At 51.4% G+C, this 24,276-nt stretch overlaps 1 protein-coding gene across 1 annotated transcript; it reads right to left on the bottom strand.

Annotated features, from left to right (window-relative positions):
• Positions 1–671: 671 nt before the first annotated feature.
• Positions 672–16,894, bottom strand: LOC114042766 (CUGBP Elav-like family member 3). Its single transcript, XM_027861470.1, has 14 exons — positions 16,750–16,894; positions 15,350–15,432; positions 9,636–9,684; positions 9,068–9,196; positions 8,759–8,838; positions 7,043–7,186; positions 6,565–6,706; positions 5,996–6,145; positions 5,842–5,907; positions 5,508–5,566; positions 5,450–5,471; positions 4,925–5,068; positions 2,553–2,690; positions 672–899 (listed from the first exon to the last, which is right to left on the bottom strand). Exons 1-13 carry the CDS (start codon positions 16,892–16,894, stop codon positions 2,563–2,565), a joined length of 1,341 nt encoding a protein of 446 aa, XP_027717271.1. The 3' UTR covers positions 672–899; positions 2,553–2,562.
• Positions 16,895–24,276: the final 7,382 nt, after the last annotated feature.

The following is a 24,276-nucleotide window of genomic DNA, read 5'->3' as shown; positions in this document are numbered from 1 at the left end:
CCAGCCCTCCCCCTTTTCCCACCCACACCCCTTCCCACCCCTGACCTTCAAACCAAAGAGAAAAAATTAAGAAAGAAAAAAATCCACGGGGAACATTGTCTAAACTCCCAGAAAGAGAGATGGCAGCGTCCGGGCCTGGCTGGCTACCGCACCAATGTGGTATTTACAGGAAAGGGATCAGCAGAGACTGTAAACATTATTTGGGGGAGGGGAGGTCTTTTCTCTTGGGGAAGGTTCTCTGTGGCTGAGCAGGAGATGGGCAGCCCCAGAGGGGGACTTGGGGAGGCAGTGAGCTTCAGGGCCTGATGGCCCAAGTACAGGAATGTCCTACCTCTAGTAGGGGCAGAGGAGTGAGGGGGGTGGGGAGAGCTGCTGAGAGACCCCCAGCGTGGAGGAGAGGCTAGGAATGGGGGGATCAGAATCCCTCGTTCCCCTCCTAGGGGTCTGCACAGTTCAAGAGACAGAAGAAGTAGTCCCCTAATGGGGAGAGGTGGGGGGAGAAGGCTAGGCATTGGAGGTGCCAGGGCACAAGTACCACCCCTTGGTAGGAGAAAGAGATGCCCTGGAACACTGGGAGCTGTGCCCCCTTGTTCCCACTCTGCAGCCTTTGTGAGGTCCAGCAGGTATCGGGGAGGAGGTGGGGGCCCAAGTGATCTACAGGGTCTCAGTCATGTCATTCCCCTCAAGACTGTGGTGGGCATCGGGGGGAGAAGAAAGTTGGTTTGTGAGGAGGGGTGAGGCTAAGTGGAGGTGTCTGTCCTGCTTCCCCAGGACCCATGAAGCAGCGTCCCCAGGGGCCCCAGCCAAGGGCCAGAGCAGATGTGCAGAGAGGGCTTGGGGGTGGTCAATGGGGGAGGAGGGGATTGGGGGAATGTCCCCTTCCTCTGGCATCTCCAGACCTGTGAATGAAGGAAACATCCGTGAGGGGGAAGAAGACTGGTGAAGGGATGAAAGGGGAGTGGGGTGAGGAGAGGGGAGAGGCACATGGGAGTGGATGAAGGGAGGTCAGCATTTGTGGCACCCAAGGGAGGAAGGGGGCTATCAGTCCAAAGGGGTCTAGACTCAAGGGGAGGGTTTAGGTTGGGGGGCAGGGAAGGAGCCAAATGAAGGAAAAGAAGCTACAAGAAACCACAGGAGGTTAGTGAGAACACATTCAAACAGCAAATGCGGAAGAGCAGAGGGAGAGAGACAGAAATGTAGAGGATCGGAGGGAAGGAAAGGAGAGCCAAAGGGCCAGGAGGACAGAGAGACAGGAATCAGTGGGGGGATGCAGCGGAGGAGACCAAGGACGGTGTCTCTGGGGCAGTCAGAAGAGACCAAGAAAGCCACAGAGGGAGAGCGAGCCCGCCGGCGCCGGCGGGAGGAGCGGGAGGAGCCGGGTGGGGGTCCTGGGGAACTGCGCTGGGGCAGGGGTTTCCATGGAAGAAAACACTCCTGACCCAGCTCTCCGGCTTGTTTCCTCGGTTTTTACAAAAGGAAGTCACAGCGAAAGAGAGAAATGAACAGAACACAGACCACGATCACCACTGTCTGATCAAACACGGCCCGCGTGCTGCCCCCCAGCCCTTGCACGGGGTTGGGGGGGCATCCTCCCCCCACTTCCGCGGCCCCGCCCCAAAATAACAAACATTCGGCTCCAAAGACAACACGCTCGTTCCATGCGACTTACAGGGGCCCGGAGCAGGGGTCCGGGATGGGGGCGTCGGCCGACTTTGGACACGGGCCCTGGGCCGGGGGGCCCCCAGGGTGGGGGGGAAGTTAAGCAGCCGGGAGTGGGGGGAAAGGGGGAAAAACAGAAAGTGTGGGTATCGTTCTTGGGTTGTGCATTTTAGGGGACTTCGTCCAAGGGAGATAAGCAATAAAAAATAGAACCAAGTGTCGTGTCCCTGGGACCCTGAGGTCAGGGTGATAGCTGCTGAGGGGATAACGGAGACTCCCGGCCGTGAACCTCCTCTAGCTAAACCAGAACTGCTCCCAAGGATGCCGAGAGTTGGGGCTCCGCCTCCTCTCTCTGCACTGCTCCCTGCGGATACCCCACTTCCCCTCTGACCCCGACCCCCACCCTTCACCCCCCCAGGCTCCTGCCGCTGAAGCGAAAAGGGAGGGGATGTCCTGGAGCCCGCCTGGGGCGGCCACTGGACCGGCCCATGCACCCCCAAGTCCTGACCCCCTTACTCCTCTCCAATCCGAAGCAGAACCAGGAGAGAGGCACACACAGACACACGGACACACGGAGACCAGACACCAGGGGGGCAAGGGAGGACACAAGACAAGGACAGATACAGCTCTGGAGGCCACAGCCCCAGGAGCAATTTATTTGTGTGTCAGGGGAGAAGGGTACATGCTGGTGGACACTGTGTGAAGAGGCTTGGGGGGTGGGGAGATGAAGGGGAGCCGCCCTGCATTGCTCTCCTGGGAGTCTGGGGTGCAGGGCACAGAGGGTAAATGGAGGAGGGGAGGAAGGGGATGGCCAATGGGCCACGGGAGGGGGTAGCCCTGGAGCTGGAGGGCATAATAATGAGCGGAAGGATGGAGAAGGGAGAAGAACCCACCTGCTGCCCCTCAGTATGGGCGATTGGCATCCTTGGGCCGCTTGAGCTGGACTTTGAGGCGCTTCATGCCAATCTGGAAACCATTCATGGCCTGAATGGCAGCCTGGGCGCTGGCCGGATTGTCGAAGCTCACAAAGCCTGAAGGGAGGGATGGGGGTGGTCGAGGCCGTTTAGACTCAGCCAAAAATTCCACTCAACAAATGTTTATTAAGCACCTACTATGTACATGTGCAAGGAGTTGTGGACAGAAAGATGGCCTCAGTCAAGCAGACTTGAATTCGAGTCTCACTTCTGATACATCCTAGCTGTATCCTTCTCGGGCACTTACACAATGATTGCTGAGCCCTTGGTCCACAGGGTTTCCTTGTCGGAAATTCCCTCCACCAAGGAAGGCACAGATCTGGACCCAGTGACTGGGTCAAACCCCGGGGAGACAAAGACGAAATGCAAACCCATCCCTGCCCTCGGCACTTCCAATTTAAGCAGCAGCCCCCCCTAAGTGTAATTGTGCCATCCTTCCAGTGTAGGCCCTCCTATAGCTTCCTTTTTTTTTAGGCAATTGGGGTTAAGTGACTTGCCCAGGGTCACACAGCTAGTAAGTGTCAAGTGTCTGGTCTGAGGCCGCATTTGAACTCAGGTCCTCCTGACTTCAGGGCTGGTGCTCTACCCACTGTGCCTCCGAGCTGCCCCCATAGCTTCCTAACTAGTCCTCCTGATCAGTCTCCTCCCTCTCTGATCCATCTCTCACATAACTGCCCAAGTGACGCACCATCTGGCCAAGCCTCCCTTCTCAATTTACTCCCGCCTGCTAATTACCACTGGGACAAAATACAAACTCCTCTGTTCGGCATTCAAGTCCTCCCCAGCCTGGCCCTCATCGACCTTTCCTGTTCGTCTTTTTTACACATTACTCCTTCATGCACCCAAGGTCCAGCCGAACTGGCCTTTCTGTCTCTGTGACTTTCCCCGGGTTGTCCCCCATGTCTGGAAAGAGCTCTGCACACACTGGCCTCAGCCTTCCCAGCTGCCTCCACACTCCGCTCACATCCCACCCCTTCCATGAAGTCTGTCCTGACCCTCCCTCATTAATTCTGTGTGTTTATTTCGAATATATGTGACACGCACTTCCATGTCTAAGTGTCGTCTCTTCCCATAGAATGTAAATTCTCTGGGGGCAGGGACAATATCATTTTTGTCTTCCTGATCCCCGTGCCTAGGCACAGTGACTGCCCCCTACTGGTTACTTAATACATGTTTGTTGATTGACTCTGGCTGACCAGCACTCACTAGGCTGGTCCTCAGATCCTAAGACCTACGGAAGCCTATCCTAACTGGGGGGACCTCCAGAGACACAGCCACAAGGAGGCGCGACAGTAAGATTTAGGCATGAGGGAGAAATCTAAGGACACAAGAGGCATTCCAAGAGCTCTCAGAAAATCTGGGGAAGGAAGAAAGCTCTTTTGGCTGGAGCCCTAAAGCAGGGAGGCAATGCTGCTGGCTGGCTCCCTGGTTTCCTCTATCCAGACTGCCTCCTCCAGGGGATCTGCTTGGATTTCAGAGGAATGGGAAAACCCAACCTCCTCTGCATCACTGACTCTACTCCCCCAACACAGGCAAATTCATAACTGAAAGGGAGCTTAGACTTTATTTATCTAGGCCAACTTATGACATGGTGTAGGCAAATCCCCTCTACGGTAACCCCGAGACATCATTCAGCCTGACTGCCTCTGACAACGCTGAGCTCACAATCTCCAGGCGGCCCATTCCACTCTTTGTTATTATTTTTTAAAATACGCTTCTATTTATAGAATACTTTTAAAGATTTGCGGAGCCCTTTCCGCACAACAACCCAGTGAGGTATGTAATGAACACTATTCTTCCCATTGTGCGGATGAGAGAGAGGGTCCTCAGGCCCAGAGAGAAGGGATTTGCCCTAGGCACTGAGCACCACAGTTGGAATTTGAATCTAACTCTCCTGGCTGCAAGGCCATGGTTATTTCCACCATATCATGCTGCTATTAGAAATGGGTTGCCTATTCTCTACCAAAACTGTGCCTTCCTCCAGAACAACAAGAAAGAAGGAAGGCCTCCCTCACGTAGCAGCCCTTCAATTCAACTCATTCCACCAAACAGTATAGTATACCGCGGGAGGTATAGTAAGTGTTTGAAGGCAGCGGCCTTCACTGTCTTTCCTTCAGGCCTGACACAGGCACTTTTCAGTTCTTCCTCCCATGCCACGGCTTCTGTGCCCCCTCCCCCAAGCAGGACTGCTTAGCCCCTACATGAACTAGTGCTGGTCCCTACATGGGAAGGAGGAGATGGAGCCAGGAGGATCTTTGGGGTGGATAGGCTGGAGGGAGAGTGATCCTTACCAAAACATTTACTCTGATTAGTGGCCCGGTCGACAAAGACCTTGGCAGATATGACATGGCCAAAGGGAACAAACATCTGTAGGATCTCAGAGTCAGTGAACTCCTGGGGCAGGTGATAGATGAAGATGTTGCAGCCATCAGGGCCTGGGGAGTTGGAGAGAGGGAGACAGTGACAGGGCGGTGAAGAGAGAGAGAGAGAGAGAGAGAGAGAGAGAGAGAGAGAGATAGAGAGAGAGAGAGAGAGAGAGAGAGAAGAAGGGAGACAGAAAGAGACAAGAGACAGAGACAGAGAGATGAGAGATGAGAGGCAGAGAAAAATGACAGATGGCTGAAGCAGGCCAGAGCCCCCCAACTTAATGCAGGTCAGGGTCTCAGTAGCACTCTTCCCCACTCCCCTCCTCATTTCCAGACGTCTGGGCCCCCCACTCCCCAGCAGTAGGATCCTATGCCTGCAGCCCCCACTGTCCAGGCCCGCCCCCTGCCCTGACACATCCCTATCTCCCAAATCCCCCCACCCGAATCTACCTTCTCGCTGCTGTTGTTGTTGCTGTTGTTGGGGGGGTGGAGGGGGCTGCTGGGCGACCAGGGCTGGAGGCTGAGGGAAGGCGGGCGTGACCAGGCTGTAGGCTGCTGGGTAGGCTGCTGGGGGGAGGGGGAGGGGAGGGGAGAGAGAGCCAATGGGGCTCTCCCTGACCCACAGCCAGCCTTCCCCCCACTTCCCCCCAGTCTCTCCAGAACTGGAGCCAGTCTTCAGTCTCCACGGTTCATTCACCCCTGTCAGATATCTATCTAGCCTCGTTTCTTCCTGCTGGGGTTTCAGTTTTTCAGTGGAAACAGAGAGTAATGTCCCAAATTCCCACCAAACAAGAGGCGGCTTTTACCATGTCCCTTCCCTTGGGTTCCCATCCTTTCCCCACCTGTGTAGTGCTGCATTCCTGCGTAGGCCTGCTGGAGAGGGTCCACGGGGGCTGCGGGGCTCTGGGCTGGGGAGAACAGCAGAGGGGTTGTGAGAGCCTGGACGGGAAGGCCCAGAGGCAGAGCCCAACCAGGCACATCTCTGACCTAGCCCACCTGGATAGGGGTGGACACCATTGGGATAGAGGGTGTCAGGGGCTGGCTGCCCGGTGGGCTGGGTGGGCACAGGGCTGTAGCCGTTGACACCCAGGGCGGCAGGGATGGCAGAGACAGGCGTGGCAGCGATGGCAGGAGGGGTGCTGGTTCCTAAGGAGGAGAAAGGGACAGAGACAGAGAGAGAGAGAGAGAGAGAAGTAGAGAGACAGATGCACACACACATACACATGCACATGTACACGCACGAGGAGAGACAGATGGAGAGTCTTAGGAGGAATTTCGTGGGGTCCTACTGTGAAGGATAAGGAAGCAAATGCCCCTCTCTTTTGTTCACAGACCAAAGGGAGCCCTGACCCTAAGCCTTTCCAGGCTCATCCAGGCCCTCCTAAGGTTACTGCCTCCCTTTCCACCCCCTGCTCCTGGAAGGTCTGCCCACGGCACACTCTCCCATTAGTTCTGCTGCAGACTACCCTGGCCATCCCCTGGCTCAGGCGTAAGGTAGGTCCCCTCACCATTCCTGGTCCTCCTTGACCCTCTCGTGGCTGTCCCATCTCCCAGCCCATCCCTACCTGAGGAGGGGGTAATGGGAGTGGCAATCAGCCCGTTGGCGTTGATGGCAGCCATGTGCTGCATCTGCACGGCCGCCATAGTGGCCATGGGGTTGAGGTAGGCACTGTGAGCTGCTACCAGGGCCGCCTGCTGCTGCATCAGCTGGGGAGGTGGGGAGAGGGTATGAATGGGGCTGGGCTCCTGGATATCTCCCCAACCCCTTCCCACCCACCCACCTGAGCAGGCCTGCATTTGGTATTCTCCCAGGGGTGAAGGGCTGAGTGGGAGAAGAGGAAAAGAATAGAGGAAGGAAGGTAGACAGGGTAGGGTTGGGGGAATGGGCCCAGGGTGGAAAGGAAAGCTTAGGGATGAGGGCCTGGGGGCCAGGGAGAGCAGGACTGCAGATGAGACTGAGGGTCAAGAAGGAGGAATGGGGAGGAGAGTGGGAGATATTTGATGGGGCAGAGAAGTGAGGGAAGGATTGAGGTTGCTGCTCACAGCTTGGGTGTAGGCGCTGTAGGCTCCAAACTGGAGGGCAATGGGGCTGAACATGCCCAGTTGGGTGGCCACCTGCTGCATGCGTCTAAGGCCTCTTTCCTTCTCTGTGTCAGCAAATTTTACCACAAGGCTGGATGAGGCACCCTGGGAACAAAGAGCCAGCAGCGGTCAGATGACAAGAGTCAGAGGGCCTTCCTCTCCTACGGGCAGGCCTCTAGCTTCCTGCCCTGGGCTTTTTCTCACCAGTGTCCACAGCAGGAGGGCAGTGCTATAAACTGACTGGCTAGCATCCTGCTCCCCCTTACTAGGCAGTAAGGATTCCCTAGGCTCAGGCAAAGTTCCACTAACAATTTGCTCGATGGCTCTTGGAATTAATCAACCAACTAACCAACCAATCAGTAAGCAAACCTCTTTGGGACCCTAAGAGACCCCAAAATAGGGGAAACTGTCTCTGAATCACAGAATTTCCGAGTTGGAGGAGACCTTAGCAGTCATACCCTAGAGTAAAAAGAATCTCCCCTACCCCCACTGCCTCGAGGGGCGGGCCACTGCTGAACCTTCGACTGTTAGAACATCTTTCCTGACATCGAGCCTAGGTCGCTTCTGCGGCTTCCACACATTGTTCCCCCGCCTCTCTTCAAACACTTGGGACACCATGTCCCTTCCTCCACTCTCGCCCTCAGCCTGCTGCAACAGCTCTTCCTTGGGCACAGGCGCCTTCCCAATCCCACTGCCGTCTGGATACTCTGCTCTTCACTGTCCTTGCTAGACTGACCCTAGCCCTCCTGGGTTCTGACCCAGGCAGAGGACACGTGGACACAGCTTCTTTGGTGTACCACCCTGTTAATTCGTACAGAACTTGCTGTCCGGGGAATCTGCGGCCTTGAGGCCACACATGGCCCTCTAGGTCCTCAAGTGTGGTCTTTTCAGCCAAAGGGCCACGTGTGGCCTCAAGGCCACAGGCTTCCCAGCCCGGCCCAGACCCTCCAGATGACCTGCTATCTAACTCTGCCTCCCCATCTTGTACTCGGAAAGCTGAATTTTTTTTAACCCAAATGTAAAACTTTACATTTACCCCGATTCCATTTCATCTTACAAGATTTGACCTGATGCTGTAGCCTATTCGTTCTTTGTGGTGCCCTGCAGTCTCCTAACGCACTAGCTATCCTTCCCTGGCCCTCTTTCCTTCCTTCAAAAGGACATTAAGAAGGAGATAACTGACCTGAAGGTACTGGAAAAGTAAAAGTGTCACTGAAATTCCAGGGATTACCATGGCCATCATCACCACCATCATATCACCTCTGGATGATCTGATTTGTGGATTATCTGGGGTAGAGGTTTATAATCCCAGCCCCCCCCCCCAGGCTGCTGCTTCTTTGACCCCCAATCCTGCACTCCAGGAAGGCAGAGTGGAAGCATCAGCCTGAGGCAAACAGAAACTCTTTTTGTTGGAGGGGGTAGAATCCGCCCTTTTAAAGCCTCATGGGTGCCACAGGTGCCTTCTATCAGCAGGGCAACTAGGAGTCAACAGGCTTCCTTGTGCTGGCCAAGTCAAGGCCCCACAGGGTGAGGGATGAGGAGGTATGCGGCTACTTGAAATGCCATCACAGTTCTGAGCAGCAATGTTTACCCCTTGGCACAGACAGCCAGGGAGAGTGCTTAGCTTAGGCAGGGATCTCAGAAAGTAGGTCCCACAGCAAGGTGAAAGATTCTCACCGGGAGGGTCCGGCTGCTGTGGAGGGTGTTGATGGCAGCCTGAGCCTCTGCATGGGTCTGAAACTTTACAAAGGCACAGCCTGGGTCGGGGGAGAGAAAAGAGAGAGTGTAAAGGGATAATTGCCTTCCTTCCAGATACGACTCTATCATCACCTCTCCCCCTCCCAATCAGAGCAAAGATGCTGGTGAAAAATCCTCTGACTCTCCCCACATTGCCCCCTCCTTGCTGAAGGCCCTGCAGAGTCGCAAAGCACCAGAAGGGACACAAAGAGAGGGGTACAGCCAGCACCTAAATACTGGACAGGTTACCTTTGCTGGTCCCATCAGGCCCCCGGAGCACGGTGCACTCGTCAATGGTCCCGAACGGTTCGAACATCTTCCTGACATCTTCATCCGTCTGCTGCTTCCCTAGCATCCCCACAAAGAGCTTCCTGTCTTCTGGGAGTAGGGCGGGAGGAGAGAAAAAGGCCTTCAGAGTCTTCTTCCTTGCCCTCCCCCCACCGTAATGGAAATGTGAGAAGAGAGGGGAGGCAGGCTATTTCCAATCCATCCTAAGCCCCATGTCTATTCTGTGTGCCACTCCCCACCCCCACATGGGAAGTAAAGTGGAGGAAAGACCAAGGTGAGGGAAAGGAAGAGCTGAACTACAAGACAGGGTGCTCATCTCCACTCTGCCAGGACCTCAATTTCCCCAACTGCACAATTGGGACAACCACTACTCCTCCTGCCTTGGTCCAGGAACCTTTTGGAAATCCCAGTTTTTCTTCATAGGGGATGTCCCATCCACTCCTTTAGGCTCTGGGTGACCTGATAACCAGGACAATGGGAAGAGCTGGAGGAATGAGGAAGAAAGATCATAGCTAAGGAGAGAGCCTACCTCCTCTGTTCTCGCTGTCTGCTGGTTTCACCTGGATAGGTCGGTTCATCTGAAGGAGAGAAAACGATGGAGCTGCTGGGGACCCTTCTCCAATCAGCCTGAGGCTGGGCCTTTGGAGAGGGGCAAGGGGTGCTGACCCCCCCGTCCAGGTCATTCCCCCACCTCCATAAGTCTCGGGGAGTTGGCCTGCAGTCAGGGAGAAGGGAGGAAGGAGTCGTATTCCTCCCTTGAGATTAGGACCTGGGGAGATTAGAGGGCCACGGAGGGAGAGGAGATGAGGGAAGGAGATTCTTCTGGGGGGCACAGCGTCAAGATTTGGAAAGCAGGAGCAGGGATGATGATGGTAGAGTAGGACAGAGCCAACCGAATAGTTTTCAACCATGGCCATCTCGATTTGAAAAAGCAGGGACCAGAGAGGCATCCCCTAAATTATCCAGATTGAGAAATCCCACAGAGGACCCCAGATTGAAGTCTTGGACTGATGGAAACCCCAGAGATGCCTTGGCTTCCTCCTTGCCCTTGGGGGTCTCTCTGCCTCCTTTCCATCCCCCCTACACCCCTTGACCCCAGGGGGAAGGATCTTGGGCAGCACAAAGGGAGCAGATGCCCAGTCACCGTGGCAACGGGAGAATGCACGCCATGGCAACCGCCCACTCAGCCTGATTTATCCGTCCCTGTCGCCCCGGAGACCAGTGACGTCATCACTTCTGGTGCTCAACACGCCCAGAGAAGGGGTGGGGAGAATGGGGGATGCTGGGGGTGAAAAATTTTGTGGGGGCTGGGCAGTGGGCATAGGGGAGAGGACCAGGAAACCTTCCTTATTCCAGAGGGAAAAGAGAAGCAAAGGCCCTTTTTGGGGGTCAATCTAACCATTCTCCTGCCCTCCCTCTTCCAGTTCAAACACCCAGTTATCTCTTCCAAATGGAGTGATCTTTGAAGATGGCCCAGCCTCCCTCAAAGCCCTCCCCTTAGCACGTCTCCCACCTATTAGTAAGTTCTCCTGATAGCTAACCTCCCGACCTCCGGTAGTAGTCTCTCCTTGTTCAATCCTCAGTGGAAATGGGGGGCATCCTCAGCCCCTCTCTCCTCTCTTGCCTGAGTCCCTTGACCCTGGTGGGCCTCTGCCCTTTACAGGATGCTTTCTCAAACAGGGAATGAGGCACCTCAGAAGCCAGTGGGGAGGCAAAGAGACCTGAGAAGCTGAAATGACTGGCCACGGAGAGGGCCCTGCTCTGTCTCCCCACCTCATACCCAGTCATGCCCAAAGCCCCCCTTCCACCGGTCCTTCCCTTAGCACTGTGGCTATTTTGTTATTAACAACGCCTCAACAGTTGATTCAAAGAGAAAATATATATGATTGCCTGTTATTTCACATCTCTTGGGAGCTCCTTCAGGATGGGGTGAGGGGAGAAGGGGTGGAGGAGACACAGATATAGAAAGAGAAGAGACAGCATGAGAAGGTGAGAAAAGCCCTAGGAGGGTGTCCTGGGTTCTAGCCTTGGTTTTGTCACAAAGCAGCCAGGTGCAGACTGTGTCACTGCAGCCTTGTCATTTTCCCTCTGGGCCTCAGTTTCTTCATTTATAAAATGGGGAGGTTGGAGTAGGCCACCTCTGAGCTCCCTCTAGCCCCTCATCCTGTGTTCTCAGGTATTATTAACTTGATAGAGAGAGGCAAGCCATATCAGCTCATGTCTCCCACCCCTTATCTGTCCCTTTCCTTGTACTATTTCCATCAGTGTTCCCACTGTTTGTTCAGGTTTAAGCTGGGAAAAAACCCACCTGGTTAGACTCTGCTTGGGTCTTTTTCCCACTTTCCTGCACATTCCTAACTTCTAACAACACCTATATCTTACTGTGATTTTATCCCTAAACTAAAGGCCGAGGGACCCAGCCCCTTCGTGGATCATCAGATCAGAGGGCAGCTGGTGGAGGTGGAGGGGGATAGGAAAAAACCACCCAAATCCTCTCTCTCTGCTCCCTCCCAAGCAATCTCTGTCCTCTGCCAATCCAGGATTATCCCATCCAATGTAAAGCAGCTTAGGGAAGTGAGGGTGGAGTGTGTGTCTGTATTTAGCCTTTACTGGGTGTGGAGTGGTTGGGGAGGGTTCTTGATGGGTGGTGGACAGGGTATCACCACCATTCTCCCTTCCTTTTTCACTTGAACATAAGGAATGCCAAACAGGAGATCCCCTCATGACCTGCCAGTCTGCTAGGCTTCCCGTTCATCCCCAAGAGAGATCTAGGATTAAAAATAGGAGTCCAGGGAGTTCCTGTTCCTGGCTCAAAGCCCCCATCACTGGAACATACTGAGGACTCTTTTTATGGTAGATAGGGAAATTGAGACCTTCAGAAAAGAGGCCAGAGCAGGAGGGAATGAGAAAGGAACTCAGGCATCCAGAGAACCCCTGAAAACAGGAAATAAAGATACTTTCCCCTCTCCTCATAGGGCAGACAAAATAAAAATACACACATGCCTCGCAGACACAATAAAGTATCTACTGATAACGATAAATACATAGTACAAAGAAGTATGTACACACAAGCGTACAAATACAGGCTTCCAGACACCCTGATGCAAAGTATCAACATTTGGAAAGGCTGTTCTCATTCTCTCCACCAACAACCCCCTTCCATGCCCCTAAATCTCCCATTTTCAGCCTCTCTTCTGTCCTTTGCCCCAGTCCTTCCTGTGGGAGGCTCTGGCTTTGTTAGCTTAGCTTGGGCACACCTGCCCCCCTCCCCAGAGTCCAGATGTGCCCTGTTTACCTGGCAACCAGGCACCCACTGGGGCCCCTGTTCCCTAGCTACCCCGGCCAGGTGACAGGCCTTCTGCAGGCCTTCCCAAAGAAGAAGGGGCTATTTATACCTCAGGCAGGTACAGTTTAGGTCTCAGCGCCAAAACATAAGCTTTGAATCTTCCCTGTGCTTAGGCTATGCTTAGGGCTCCCCTCCACCAAGATATTCCTAAGTCTATTCACCAAAAGGTGAAATGCTTCCCCACTGATGCCCAAGTGTCCTAGCCAAAACTCAGGTCCTTCAGGTACAGAATATATTATGGGTAATAACAGTAAGCAATAATAACCCCAAGTGAACTAATTGTGTGAGATTATTTTTCAAATATAGAGTCTCAGGTCAAACTAAAAGCGAAGGTGAAGATGCCATTGTGAGACCACATCCCACTACTGAGGAGATATCCAAGGGCCTATGGGGTGTGCCACAGAGGAAGGAGAGTATATAACCTTCAGGCCTCATCCTGACCCACCCCTGTGGAGTGGCTCTTTCTCATCAGATTGGTTCCTTTCAGATTCTTGGATGAGGAGACAGGGAAAGAGGAGAAAGAGAACCAAATACACTCATAAAAAGGGGGCCTGCCAGAGGAGGGGATAGTGGGGAGATATTAGGAAGAACTGTCCAACAGAATTCCTCTTGTGTGTGAGCATGCACACACACACACACACACACACACACACACACACAAAGGCTGTCTGTGGGGAAACAATGAAGCTCGGAAGGAAGGCAGGTGGCAGGAGAAAAGACCTGAGGGAGGGGGAGGGGGGAGGCACAAAGGGCCAGGCAGGCCTTGGGCTCAGACATCTGCTCCCCCAACCCCTGTCAGTACCCTTGTCCTACCCCTTCAAATACCCTGGTTGGGGGTATTTACTTTCAAGGCTTACCCCAGGGGTGCTTAACTCATTCCCTGCCCCCCAAGTCTCTGGAAGCCCTGGACTATGCTCCCCAGCATGAAGGCTAAAGTGGTAAACTGCACTTCAGTTAGGTGCTTTAGGCCTATGCTGGGCAATCATTAACCTGGCCCCCAGCTTTCCTAGAAACCCATCCCCCATCCCATTTGCTTAAGAAAGAGGGAAAATGCTTCTCCTTTCCCCATCTTTCCTTCTTGCCTGAGCAGTCTCAGAGACCTGGGGAGGGATCCAGGACAGATGCTCACTATCCCCCCTACGCTGGCTGGTCCACACTGAGCCCAGACCCTAGCGCCCACCCGTCTTACTTCCTCCCTCAGTTTCCTCTCTTCTCCCTCCCAAAACTCTCTGACTCCTGAAATAGAGACAAAAGAGATACACACAGAGAGGCAGAAATGGAAACGGAGGCTGCTCATACATGAAGTATATCTCAGAGCCACTGAGAAAAGAAGGAAAGGAAAAATGGAAGAGACAGAAAAGAAGTTTCCCCATCTACATGTGCTCTCTAAAACACACTACTACACAGAGGTATTTACACATGCAAGTGCATATGATATCTATGTAGATGCATGCACACAGACCCGTAAGCCCATACACCCCATATACTCCATGTAGTCGTGTCCATTAACTTCATGGAGTCATGACCATTCTAAGGCTCGTTCTGTGGGTTAGGGGTGGGAGTATTGGGAAAGTCTAAGAGGCTGGCTTCCTTCTTCCTGAACTCCTCCTCTCCCTCGGCAGTGCTAATGAGATTAAAAGGATGCAGGAGTGTAGAGTTAAGCATTTGTGAAGGGGTTCAGGTTGGGAGCTGTTAGAAGGGCCTTGTTCCCCCAAGTCCCCAGGCCTATCTTCCTGGCTCTCTTTCCCTATCACCACTGGGTCACACTCTCTCCAGGAAAAAGAGTAAGGTCTACTTGCCATCTCCAGAAAGAGACAGGGCTGAGGCCCAAGCAGATGGAAGAGAAGTTGTCTCAAGAAAGACTTTCTGGCAGCCATAGGGTGAAGACAAGGGGATACTGTATATAGCAAGAGGGACTGGGGCTTTTCCTTCCCTCAGGAGAGATCACTTGTCTGGGTGGCAGGAAAGAAGGGGCAATGGGGAGATGGGATGGCTGGGGGTGGGAGGGAGCTGGCTAGTCTAATGAACCTCGGAGTCTGTCCTTTTGGCCTCAGTTGTCAACCCAGCCCTGTGTGATAACCTACCAGACTGATGGAGGTGAGGAACAAAGAATCGCTGTTTAGTGGGAAGCTGGGCCTCCCCTTTAGGAACCCTCTTGGCTTTCCTGGACATAGCTTCTCAAACCAGGCCCCGTTCCTCAGAATGGCAGAAGAGCCTAGTAACAGACTAAAGTCTGCCCCTCCCACCTAAGGCTCCTCCCCGGCTCATCTCTGTCCGTGTCCTGAACCATCTTGGCATTCTGTGGCTGTCAGCTTCCTCGGCCTGTCATGGGGGCACAAACTGGGCCAGTCTGAGCTCTGAGATGGGCCCCGATATGCCAATCCAACAGACGCTCCCTACCTATTTCTCAGGCCACCATAGAAACTGCCCACCCCCTCTGCCTCACACCCAATCTGGCTATTGGTTCTTTTTCAGCCATGGATACAGTGCCCTTGGGGGCCTCTTGCCTATTCCAACTGGCACTCAGAGAGCAAATCCTAGCAATTGAACATTCCCTTCCTCCAGTCTGGGATCAGCTAAGCCTCTGGGGGATAACCTGTGCGTGAATTGGGAAGTAGGAAACAGAGCTTGGGTCTACTCTTTCTCACAGGACAAGCCTATTTCCCTGAGAGTCACTAAGCTGAGCAGGAAAGGGAATGATAGGAAGGATGGAGGCTTGACAGAGGGAGGGCTTCCTGATAACTGGGGATGAGAAAAACCTTTTGTATAAGCCTGATATTGGGTACCCCTTGTGAACAACTGGCTCCTGAGTGCTGGCAAGGGGAGGCAGGAGTCCCCCGACTCCTTCCAAGTACTACAGCCCTGCAAGTACTGACCCTGCCAAGGCTGGGACTCACCCCTGGAAGCGTCTTCTGCTCGTGCAGGGCGCTCTGCGCCTTCAGGGCTGAATCGCGGGCACAATATGTCAGGAAGGCACATCCTGGGGGGTGGGGTGTTGGCAAAAAGATAGGGTGGGGGGGTGAGTCAGCCGACCTCTCCTCCCTCCCCTCCCCAAGTGCTTCTCAGTGTGGGGGCCTGAGGGCAGGAGGCCTTCTTTCAGCAGGGGCAAGTCTCTCCCTTTCCTTCTTGACATCTTTTGACTAGCTGGGGGTGTGGTGTGATGGGGAAGTGACTGAGGGGCACATTCAGTTTCCAGGGAGTTGTGAGAGATGGATGTTGCAGATCTGGGTGGAGAAGGGGGCTGAGACCCCAAAGGGAGGGAGGTGGGGATGGAAGAAAAACTCTAAGAAAGGGGAGATGAGGCCTTGGATTTGGGAGAAAAGGGGCGAGGAGTTTCCAGACAAGTGAATGTCGCTCTCCCCTCCCTTAGCTTTCCCTTTCTTTTTCTCTGTCTCCTCCAGCTCTCTTCATCTCTTTCTTGTTGCCACCATCCTACTGTCTTCAGATTTTCCTCATTTCCTAATTACTTTCCAACTTTAGATCCCTCTTTGTCTCTCCCATGGAAAGAAATATGGGTGGGCGGAGAGTGGGCTGGAGGGGCAGGGAAGGGAAGAAGCCGTTGCCTGGAAGAACCTCATCTTAGGGCAGGCCTGGGGGCACCAGAGGGGATGCCAAGCCCTGATCTTGGATGCTTACTGCGGTTCAGGCCCTGGCCCTCCAAACTTTTCCCCAGCTCCTGATTCCCCTTGGATGGGCCTGGAGACCATTCTGCCCTCACCCAACTCTTCCAGCTTTCCTAGATACCCCCAGTTCTCACTGCCCAATCTCAGGCTCTCCTTTCTTAACCCGGTTGGCCCTCCCTCTAGTTCCTTCTCTTCTCCTCATTCTTCAGATCTGACCCTTGTTCTCCCTACTCCCCGATACTCTGGGATTTCCTAGACTCTCAAGTTGCCTCTGTTCCCTCTTCCTCCATTAGCCTTCCTCCTTCCCAAACCAGATCTCATCCCTGCTGCTCTTTATCCTCTTCCCTAGCATCATTGCTCTTGTACTCTTATTTTCTCAGCTCCCCAGACCCCCTCCCTAGCTCTGATCCCGATTCTCTGTAACCCTCCAGCCTCTCTCTCTGGACCCCTGACCAGAGCTGAGCTTTTCTGGGCTACTCCATGCTTCCTTCTACAGTCTCTAACCCCCAAGGCCCCCTGTCCCCATCCACTCCCTTTTTGGTCCTCAATATTCTCAGCTTGGCGCTCTCCCACCTTCCATCTTCCTTGACCCATCCCCCAGAGCTTTTCCAGTTCACCCCCCACATACTCCCTAGTTAATGCCTCCCCTCGAGGCTTGCCCCTTGGCCCCTCACCCTTGTGCAGCCCGGTGTACTTGTCCTTGATGACGGTCAACTCGAAGATTCGGCCAAACTGCTCGAAAATTGGCTTCAGGTCCTTCTCCTCCAGGTGCCTTGGGATCTGCCCCACAAACAGCTTGATGGCATCTGGCTCCTTCATCGGGGCGGCCCAGGAGGAGGGGCCGAGGGGGGCCAGGGAGAGAGGCCCAAAGGCCAGGGGTGCTTCCCGGTGAGGAGGGAGGTGGTGGGGGCCGGGGGCACAGCTGGGGCTGGCTCCCCCTTTGGCCCCCAACCACACTGCCTGGGAGGAGGGGGTGTTCTTCACACAAAGGAGATTGAAGGGGATAGGAATCCTGAGAGCCCAGGGGTCAGAGGTCTGGGCTCACGCTGCTATGCCAGGGGGCATAGCCCAAAGGATTGATCTCTCTCCTAGAGATTTTGGCAGATGTCCCAGGATTGGTGGTTGTAGTGGTGTTTGTGGGTCAGAACCTGGGAACTGAGACTGGACAGCACGATGCTGAGACTGAGTGCTTGGGCTTGAGAGGACTAGAAATTGGAGACTGAGACTAAGAGCTGGCTGTGGCGGGGAGGGCCTGAGGGGAGGGGGCCCTCGAGCTCAAGGAGCTGGAGGCCTTGTTGGGTTGCCTGGAGTGTCAGTGGGGGAGACCCCCGGATTCCTGATTTGGGACAGGCAGGTCCTTCCTTAGCTTCCCCCCTGGCGGACAGCTCCCCTGTGGGCTGATCCTTCTGGTGGGTCCGATGATTCCTGATGCCCAATTCTTGATCTTTGATGGCGGCAGGACTCCAGGGCGTCACTTTGCCCTGTCCCTCCCCCCAGTCCTGCCCCTACCCCCCCACCCACCCCCACCCCCAGTCCCCGGGCCTAGGCGGGCTCCCGGCTGCTCCAGCCGCTGGGGTTGCCCGCTTTCCCAGTCACCTGGGTCCTGGAGCTCTGCTCCCCGGCTGTTCTCTCCTCAACAAAAACCTCCCCCTCCACACCCCCCACTCCCACCTCCCTTCCCCTGACATCGGTGATGTCAGCCTCAGGGGTAGACTACAAACTCTCCACCCTGGAGAGGAACGAATAATCAGGCATGAGCCACACCCTCCCTCTATCTCAAGTCTCTCTTATTCCCAACTACCCCCAGCAGAGCAGCTGGTCCTACTGACAATTACCCCCTCCTTCTCCCTCCCCATCAGCAGTTAGATGTGTAACTAAGAAAGAGAGTTTACAGAGGAACCCTAAGGTAGGGTCCATTGTTCCGGGGCTGGAGCTGTCCCTGGTGCTGGAAAGGAAGGCCCTGGAGAGGGGAGCTGGGGAGAGGGGCAGTGAGGAGCATGGAGTCTAGAGAACAGGAGAGAGAGGAACCAGAGATGTGGCCAGGGAGGGTATCTCGGAGAGGAAAAAGGCTCAGGTAGCAGTAGTATAGGCTGAAAGCCAAAGGGGAGCGGAAGGGGGAGGGGACAAGAGAGTAGAGTAAAAGGACTAGGGAAAATAGGAAGAAAACGAGGTGAAAGGGAAAAAATCTAGGGAGAAAAAGGCACAATCAGGCGGAGATCAGAGAGAGCAGGAAAAGCACTGCATTTTACTAGTAAATGAGACAGAAGAACCAAAGTTGTCTGGTATATAAATGTTATTCTTGTAAGCTCCTTAAAGGATGGAATTATTTCATTCATTTTTGTATTTCCCACAGTGCCTAGCACACACACACACACACACACACACACACACACACACACACACACACACACATACCCCAAACATCTATGGAATGAATGAATGAATGAATGAATGAATGAATGAATCATCTGGCAAGAAGCAGTTGGGTGAGGGGCTCCTATGATGGTGGGGAGGAAAACAGTTCTGAAAGCCTTTGGGAGGAGACTGATCTGTTCCTTTTTTGACTTTATCGTGTCTTTTACCTTTCTTTGTATGCCCAGCATACAGTTGGTGCTTAATACATGCTTATTGATTGACTGACTTTATCCTTTTAAAAGTTTCTTCTAGTGAGACTCCCATGTTAAATCAAATAATAATAGCTTACATTTACAAACTGTTGTAAGGTTTACAAAGTACTATTTGAACAACAATATAAAATAGATGGTGCAAATATAAGTTTGCCGTTTTACAGATAAGAAAACTAAAGTTCATCGAGGTGGTGATTTCCCTGAGGTCACACAGCTACTGGGCATCAGAGTCAAGGACTGGAATCCAACTCTCCTGACTACAAACTAAGCCTCTTTGAATCTGCTATTGCCTTCCAGATACAAAAATGTACGTGGGAGGTAAATTTGGGATTACTCCCCTCCCCACAAATACTCTGACTGATTTATATGACTTCAGAGTATTTCAAGACTTTTCATTCTGAGAGGTAGCTTAGCTATAGTGGAAGGAGCACTGGTTTTAGTTAATAAACATTTATTAGGCACCTATTTATTAAGCTAGTTGGTACAGAGGACACTGTACTAGTACTAGTACAAGTACTAGTACTTGTAGTGTGCTACAAGTCTAGGCACTGGGCCTAGACTTGGGAAGATCTAAGTTCAAATCTAGCCTCAGATATTTACTAGCTGTGTGATTTAACAAGTCACTTAACCCTTATTTGCCTCATCTGTAAAAATGGGGACACATTGGAGAAGGAAATGGCAGACCACTCCAGTATTTTTGCCAAGAAGACCTCAAGAACAAGTCCATGGGTTACAAAGAGTCAGATGTGACTGAGCAAGAAGCACCTACTATGTGCTGATAGCTGGGAATAAAAAGAAAGGCAAAAGACAGTTCTTGCCCTCAAGGACCTAGAGTTGAAAGACCTGTTTCCTAATGTTTCCTGACACCATAACCTTGAATAAGCCATTTAATTCCTCTAAGCCTCAGGTTCTTTATCTATAAAATGGAGAGAATAATATTTGCACCACTTGCATCACAGAATTACGAGGAAAACGTCAGGGATGTGGCTTCACTGGTTCAGGGAACTTCCAGGTGAGGAAGCTTCCTCTACCACTGCAAGCCAGCATCTTCTCTGAAACATATAACCAAAGACAGCGTCTTGCCTGGGGCCCCAATGGCCAGTAGCCGGCACAGGCAGGATTGGAACCTGGGTCTGCCTGACTGCCAGGTCAGTTCTCTAGCTCTTAGGCCCTTTCCCTATGTGAATTATCCAAGTACATGAAACCTTAATTAAGCAGACGTCCCTTCTCCCTACTCTGGGGTGACGCTGGTTTCCTCGAAATGTGTTCCCCCTTCCTGTTGGCTGTCAATCACGCTCATAATTCCAGTAGCCTCAGCACTTTAACTGACATGCCACGGGCAGTGGGGCCCCTCTGAAGCCTTCACCCATGCCACAGAGTGGGAAACCATGCTCTTTCCCTTTTTTCTGACATCTAGTCCTTGGAGCATGTGTTCTGTGGACTGGAATCACGCATTGGTATTTGGAATGGGTGTGTATGGGGAAGTGTTATAATCTTAATTGCCTCCTTCTGCCTAAGACTCATTACCAGAAAGATGTCTTTGCCAAACCCTCTGTGTCAGAGCTGGCAAGGCACCTTGACTAGACAGAGGGCCAGGGGCACAAAGGCAGATGGAAAGTGCAAATAGGATAAGAAGGGAACTTTCCATTGTCCCCACCTCCACCTGTCTGGCCTTCTGACCTCATCATTTATGCAAACAGCAAACAGGTCAAACCCCCCAGGATGGGGGCCAAGCAGGACCCCAACACTCTGCTGATCTCAGTATTCCAGGTCTTGTCAACAGATGTGCCCCTCTGATACTCACTCAGACTTTGTACTAATCATCTTAAATGAAATATTAAATGTTTCACCAAAAAAATGATGATGATGAACCCTGCCCTTGTCACCAGGATAGGGAAGGCAGCTCCAGGATAGCAGACTAGCCCCTAGTTTCTAGTTTTGAGGTCCACAAAAGAGGTCACTGGATGTTCCAGTCTGTGGGGAAGGTTTTAGGAGAGAAAAGCTGGGAGCCAATGTAGATTCGATTTAGTTCAGGATTGTCCTTATTTACTGGATGACCTTGAGGAAATCCCTGACCTTTCTTCTACCTCTTGTGAGCTGCCAACTAAAATACCTGTCATTTCCAAGTCATCCTGTGAAAGGTTTCTTTGTAAGGAAGTCCAGGGGAGAGTTCTAGACAGATCTCTCACCTACAGACTTTCACGTGGGCCATTCAGGTCTCATACAAGGAAAGCCAAACAAAGTATTATGAGAAATCCGAGGAAGGAAAGACAACTTTCACCAGGGGATGGTGGTGCTGGCACTGGTGTGCTTAGGAAATCAAGGAAGGCTCGGTGAAAGAGGTATTTGGCATATGCATTAGGCCTTGGAGGGAGGGACTTTAACAGGAGTTAGTCTCTAGAGCAGTTTTTAGCCTTTTTTGTTTCATGGCCATCTTTGGCAGGCTGGAGGAGACTTTGGACACTTCAGAAGATTTTTTAAAAAAAAATTAATAACTGAAGGAAATGCTAAATTTCAGCTAGAAATTAGGTAGAATAAAGATGTAAACTTTCCCATTTAAATTCATGGCCCCCCAGTTAAGGAAAGTTCCTTTCCTCTAAGGAACTTAGAGGGCTGTTAGAAAGCAAAGGAGCGCAGACTCATCAAATTTTATAATTAGAAGGGGTCCCAGCAGCCAACTGGTCCATTCCCTACCGAGAGAGAAAGCCCCACGCTAACCTGCCCATCAAGTGGTCATTCAGCCTCTGCTGGAGAGCCACTGGAGGAGTCTATTCAACTTCCGCACAGCTGGGAGGGGAGTTGCTCCTGGCAGCAATCCTACATTTTCCATTTCCCCTTAACTCATATCCGTCCTGGCCCTGCCTTCTGGGGTCAGACTGAACAAGTGCAACACCTCTCCCATAGGGCAACCCTTCACACCCAGAGATCATGTTCCCCGGAGTGCTCTCCTCTCCAGTCTAAACCCACTCAGGTCTTCATGCGAGAAACACTCAAGAACCTTCCGTCCTCTGGGCGCTTTCCAGCTTCCCAATATCCTCCCATGGCTCCCGAAATGGAACATGATGGTCGGGATATGGTTTGACCAAGGTAGGGGCAGCAGACCTATTAGCTCCGTATGCCTCCCTTAATACAACCCAAAAATCACATTTGATTTTTTTGGGTACCCACAGTATACTATGTTGGGCTTGCAGTACATTTAATAAACCTCCATATTTTTTCAAGCAAACTAACAATGCCTCCGTCAACCATGAATGGTGAAGTTGATTTTTTTGAAGCTCAAGGATTTTACATTTATCCACTGGTGAATTTCATCTTACTAAATTCAAGCCAATGCTCAAGTCAGTGAAAATCTTTCTGGATCCCCCTTGTCATCCACTGTGTTAGCTATACCAGCTGGCTTTGTATCAGATCCTAGTGTTACCTGCCTACCAGCCTCTTAGTCATTAGCTTTCTTTTCTCAGGGAATTTAGATTCTTGCTTCCGTAGATTCTAGATTCCGTACCAACTCTTGCTTTTATAGTAGGGATTTATAAATACTCATGCGTCCCCTCAAATATTCTAACCTCCAAATTCCACCATTTCCTTAACACCCATGACCTACTCCTCCACAACTTCAGCTGGCATGTTTTTGTTCCATCATCAATCATAAGTGTTCCACTCCCATGACCAAAAAACTGTACAATTCCTTTATCAGGTCATAACTTCCTATAATTCCATCTCTTCACATACCTTAAAACTTCTAAACTTATTCTTTGTTCTCCCTGGGATCTCTAATCCCTTCATTCCTTAAGATTTTCCTGGGCTACCACCCACCCTCTAATTTCACCTTCTTCCTTCCTGATCTCTATCCTATAATTAATGAGTTCAATTCTCTTTTATAACTATTCTCTTACATTTTGCCAAACCCCCAACCCTGGATTAAAACAGATATCATGCTGTCATTTTGGAGGTGATTCCCCCACCCCTGCTTTTCTCACTCTTTTATTGACTCTGAGGGCTACTCCACCCCTTCTAGCCCACAACGGTCTAGGTAGTGATAACCTGAATTAAATTCACCCATTTAAGTTCACTAACACCCAAGATATTGATGTTTAGTCTTTCCATCTCTTGTTTGACCACATCTAGCTTATCTTGGCTCACAGATCATATATTCCAGGTTCCTATGCAATACTGACTGGACTTTCCTTTCACCACCAGACACAACCACAGCTGAGCTTCCTTTTGGCTTTGGCCCAGTCACTTCATTAGTACTGCAGCTACTTGTAGCTGTCTTCTGCTCTTCCAAAGTAGTACAGTGGACACCTTCGGACCTGAGGGGCTCGTCTTCCAATGTCATTTCTTTTACCATTTTAGTACTGTCTAGGGGGTTTTCCTGGCAAAGATACTGGAGTGCTTTGCCATTTCCTTCTCTAGTGGATCACCTTTTGTCAGAGATTAAGAGGTGGCGAGAATGCACAGAAGAACTATACAAGAAAGATCTTAACATCACCAACATCCACAGTGGGTGTGGTTATTGATCTAGAGCCAGACATCCTGGAGAATGAAATCAAGTAGACCTTAGGAAGCATTGCTAACAATGAGGTTAGTGGAGTTGATGGATAAATAGCTGAGCTATTTAAAATCCTAAAAGATGATGCTTTTAAAGTGCTGCACTCAATATGCCAGCAAATTTGGAAAACTCAACAGTGGCCACTGGATTGTTAACAATCAGTTTATGTCCCAATCCTAAAGAAAGGCAATTTGAAGGTATGTTCAAATTATCAAACAATTGCATTCATTTCACATGCCAGCCAAGCTATGCTTAAGATTCTGCATGCTAGGCTTCAGCAATATGTGAACTGAGAATTACCCAGAAAAGCAGGCTGGTTTTTGAAGAAACAGAGGAACTAGAGACCAAATTGCCAACATTCACTGGATTATGGAGAAAGCAAAGGAGTTTCAGAAAAACATCTACTTCTACTTCATTTGAGTACACTAAAGCCATTGACTGTGTGGATCACAACAAAATGTGGCAAGTCTTCAAAGAGATGGGAGTATCAGATCATCTTACTTGTCTCCTGAAGAACCTGTATGTATGTGGGTCAAGAAGCAATAGTTAGAACCAAACATTGGACAACTCATTGGTTTAAGATTGGAAAAGGAGTACAACAAGGCTGTATATTGTCACCTTATTTATTTAACTTATATGGAGAGTACATCATGCAAAATGCAAGGCTGGATGAATCAAAAGCCAGAATTAAGATTGCTGGAAGGAATACCAATATTCTCAGATATGTAGATGATACCACTCTGATGGCAAGAAGTGAAGAGGAATTAAGAAGCCTCTTGATGAGGGTGAAAAAGGAAAGTGTAAAAGCTGTAAAAAAGTATAAAAACTAAAATCTTGGCAATTAGTTCCATCAATTCCTGGCAAACAGAGGGAGAAGAAATGGAAGCAATGTTTGATTTTATATTCCTGGGCTCAAACATCATTGCAGATGGCAACTGCAGCCAGGAAATTAAGAGATATTTGCTCCTTGGAAGGAAAGCTATGGCCAATCTGGACAGCACACTAAAAAGCAGAGACATCACCTT

This window comes from Vombatus ursinus, unplaced genomic scaffold, assembly GCF_900497805.2.
Source record: "Vombatus ursinus unplaced genomic scaffold, bare-nosed wombat genome assembly UNPS02014768.1, whole genome shotgun sequence".
Lineage (NCBI taxonomy): Eukaryota > Metazoa > Chordata > Mammalia > Diprotodontia > Vombatidae > Vombatus > Vombatus ursinus.
Note: the sequence above shows the minus strand (reverse complement) of the source record. Positions and strands in the feature narration are given on the sequence as shown.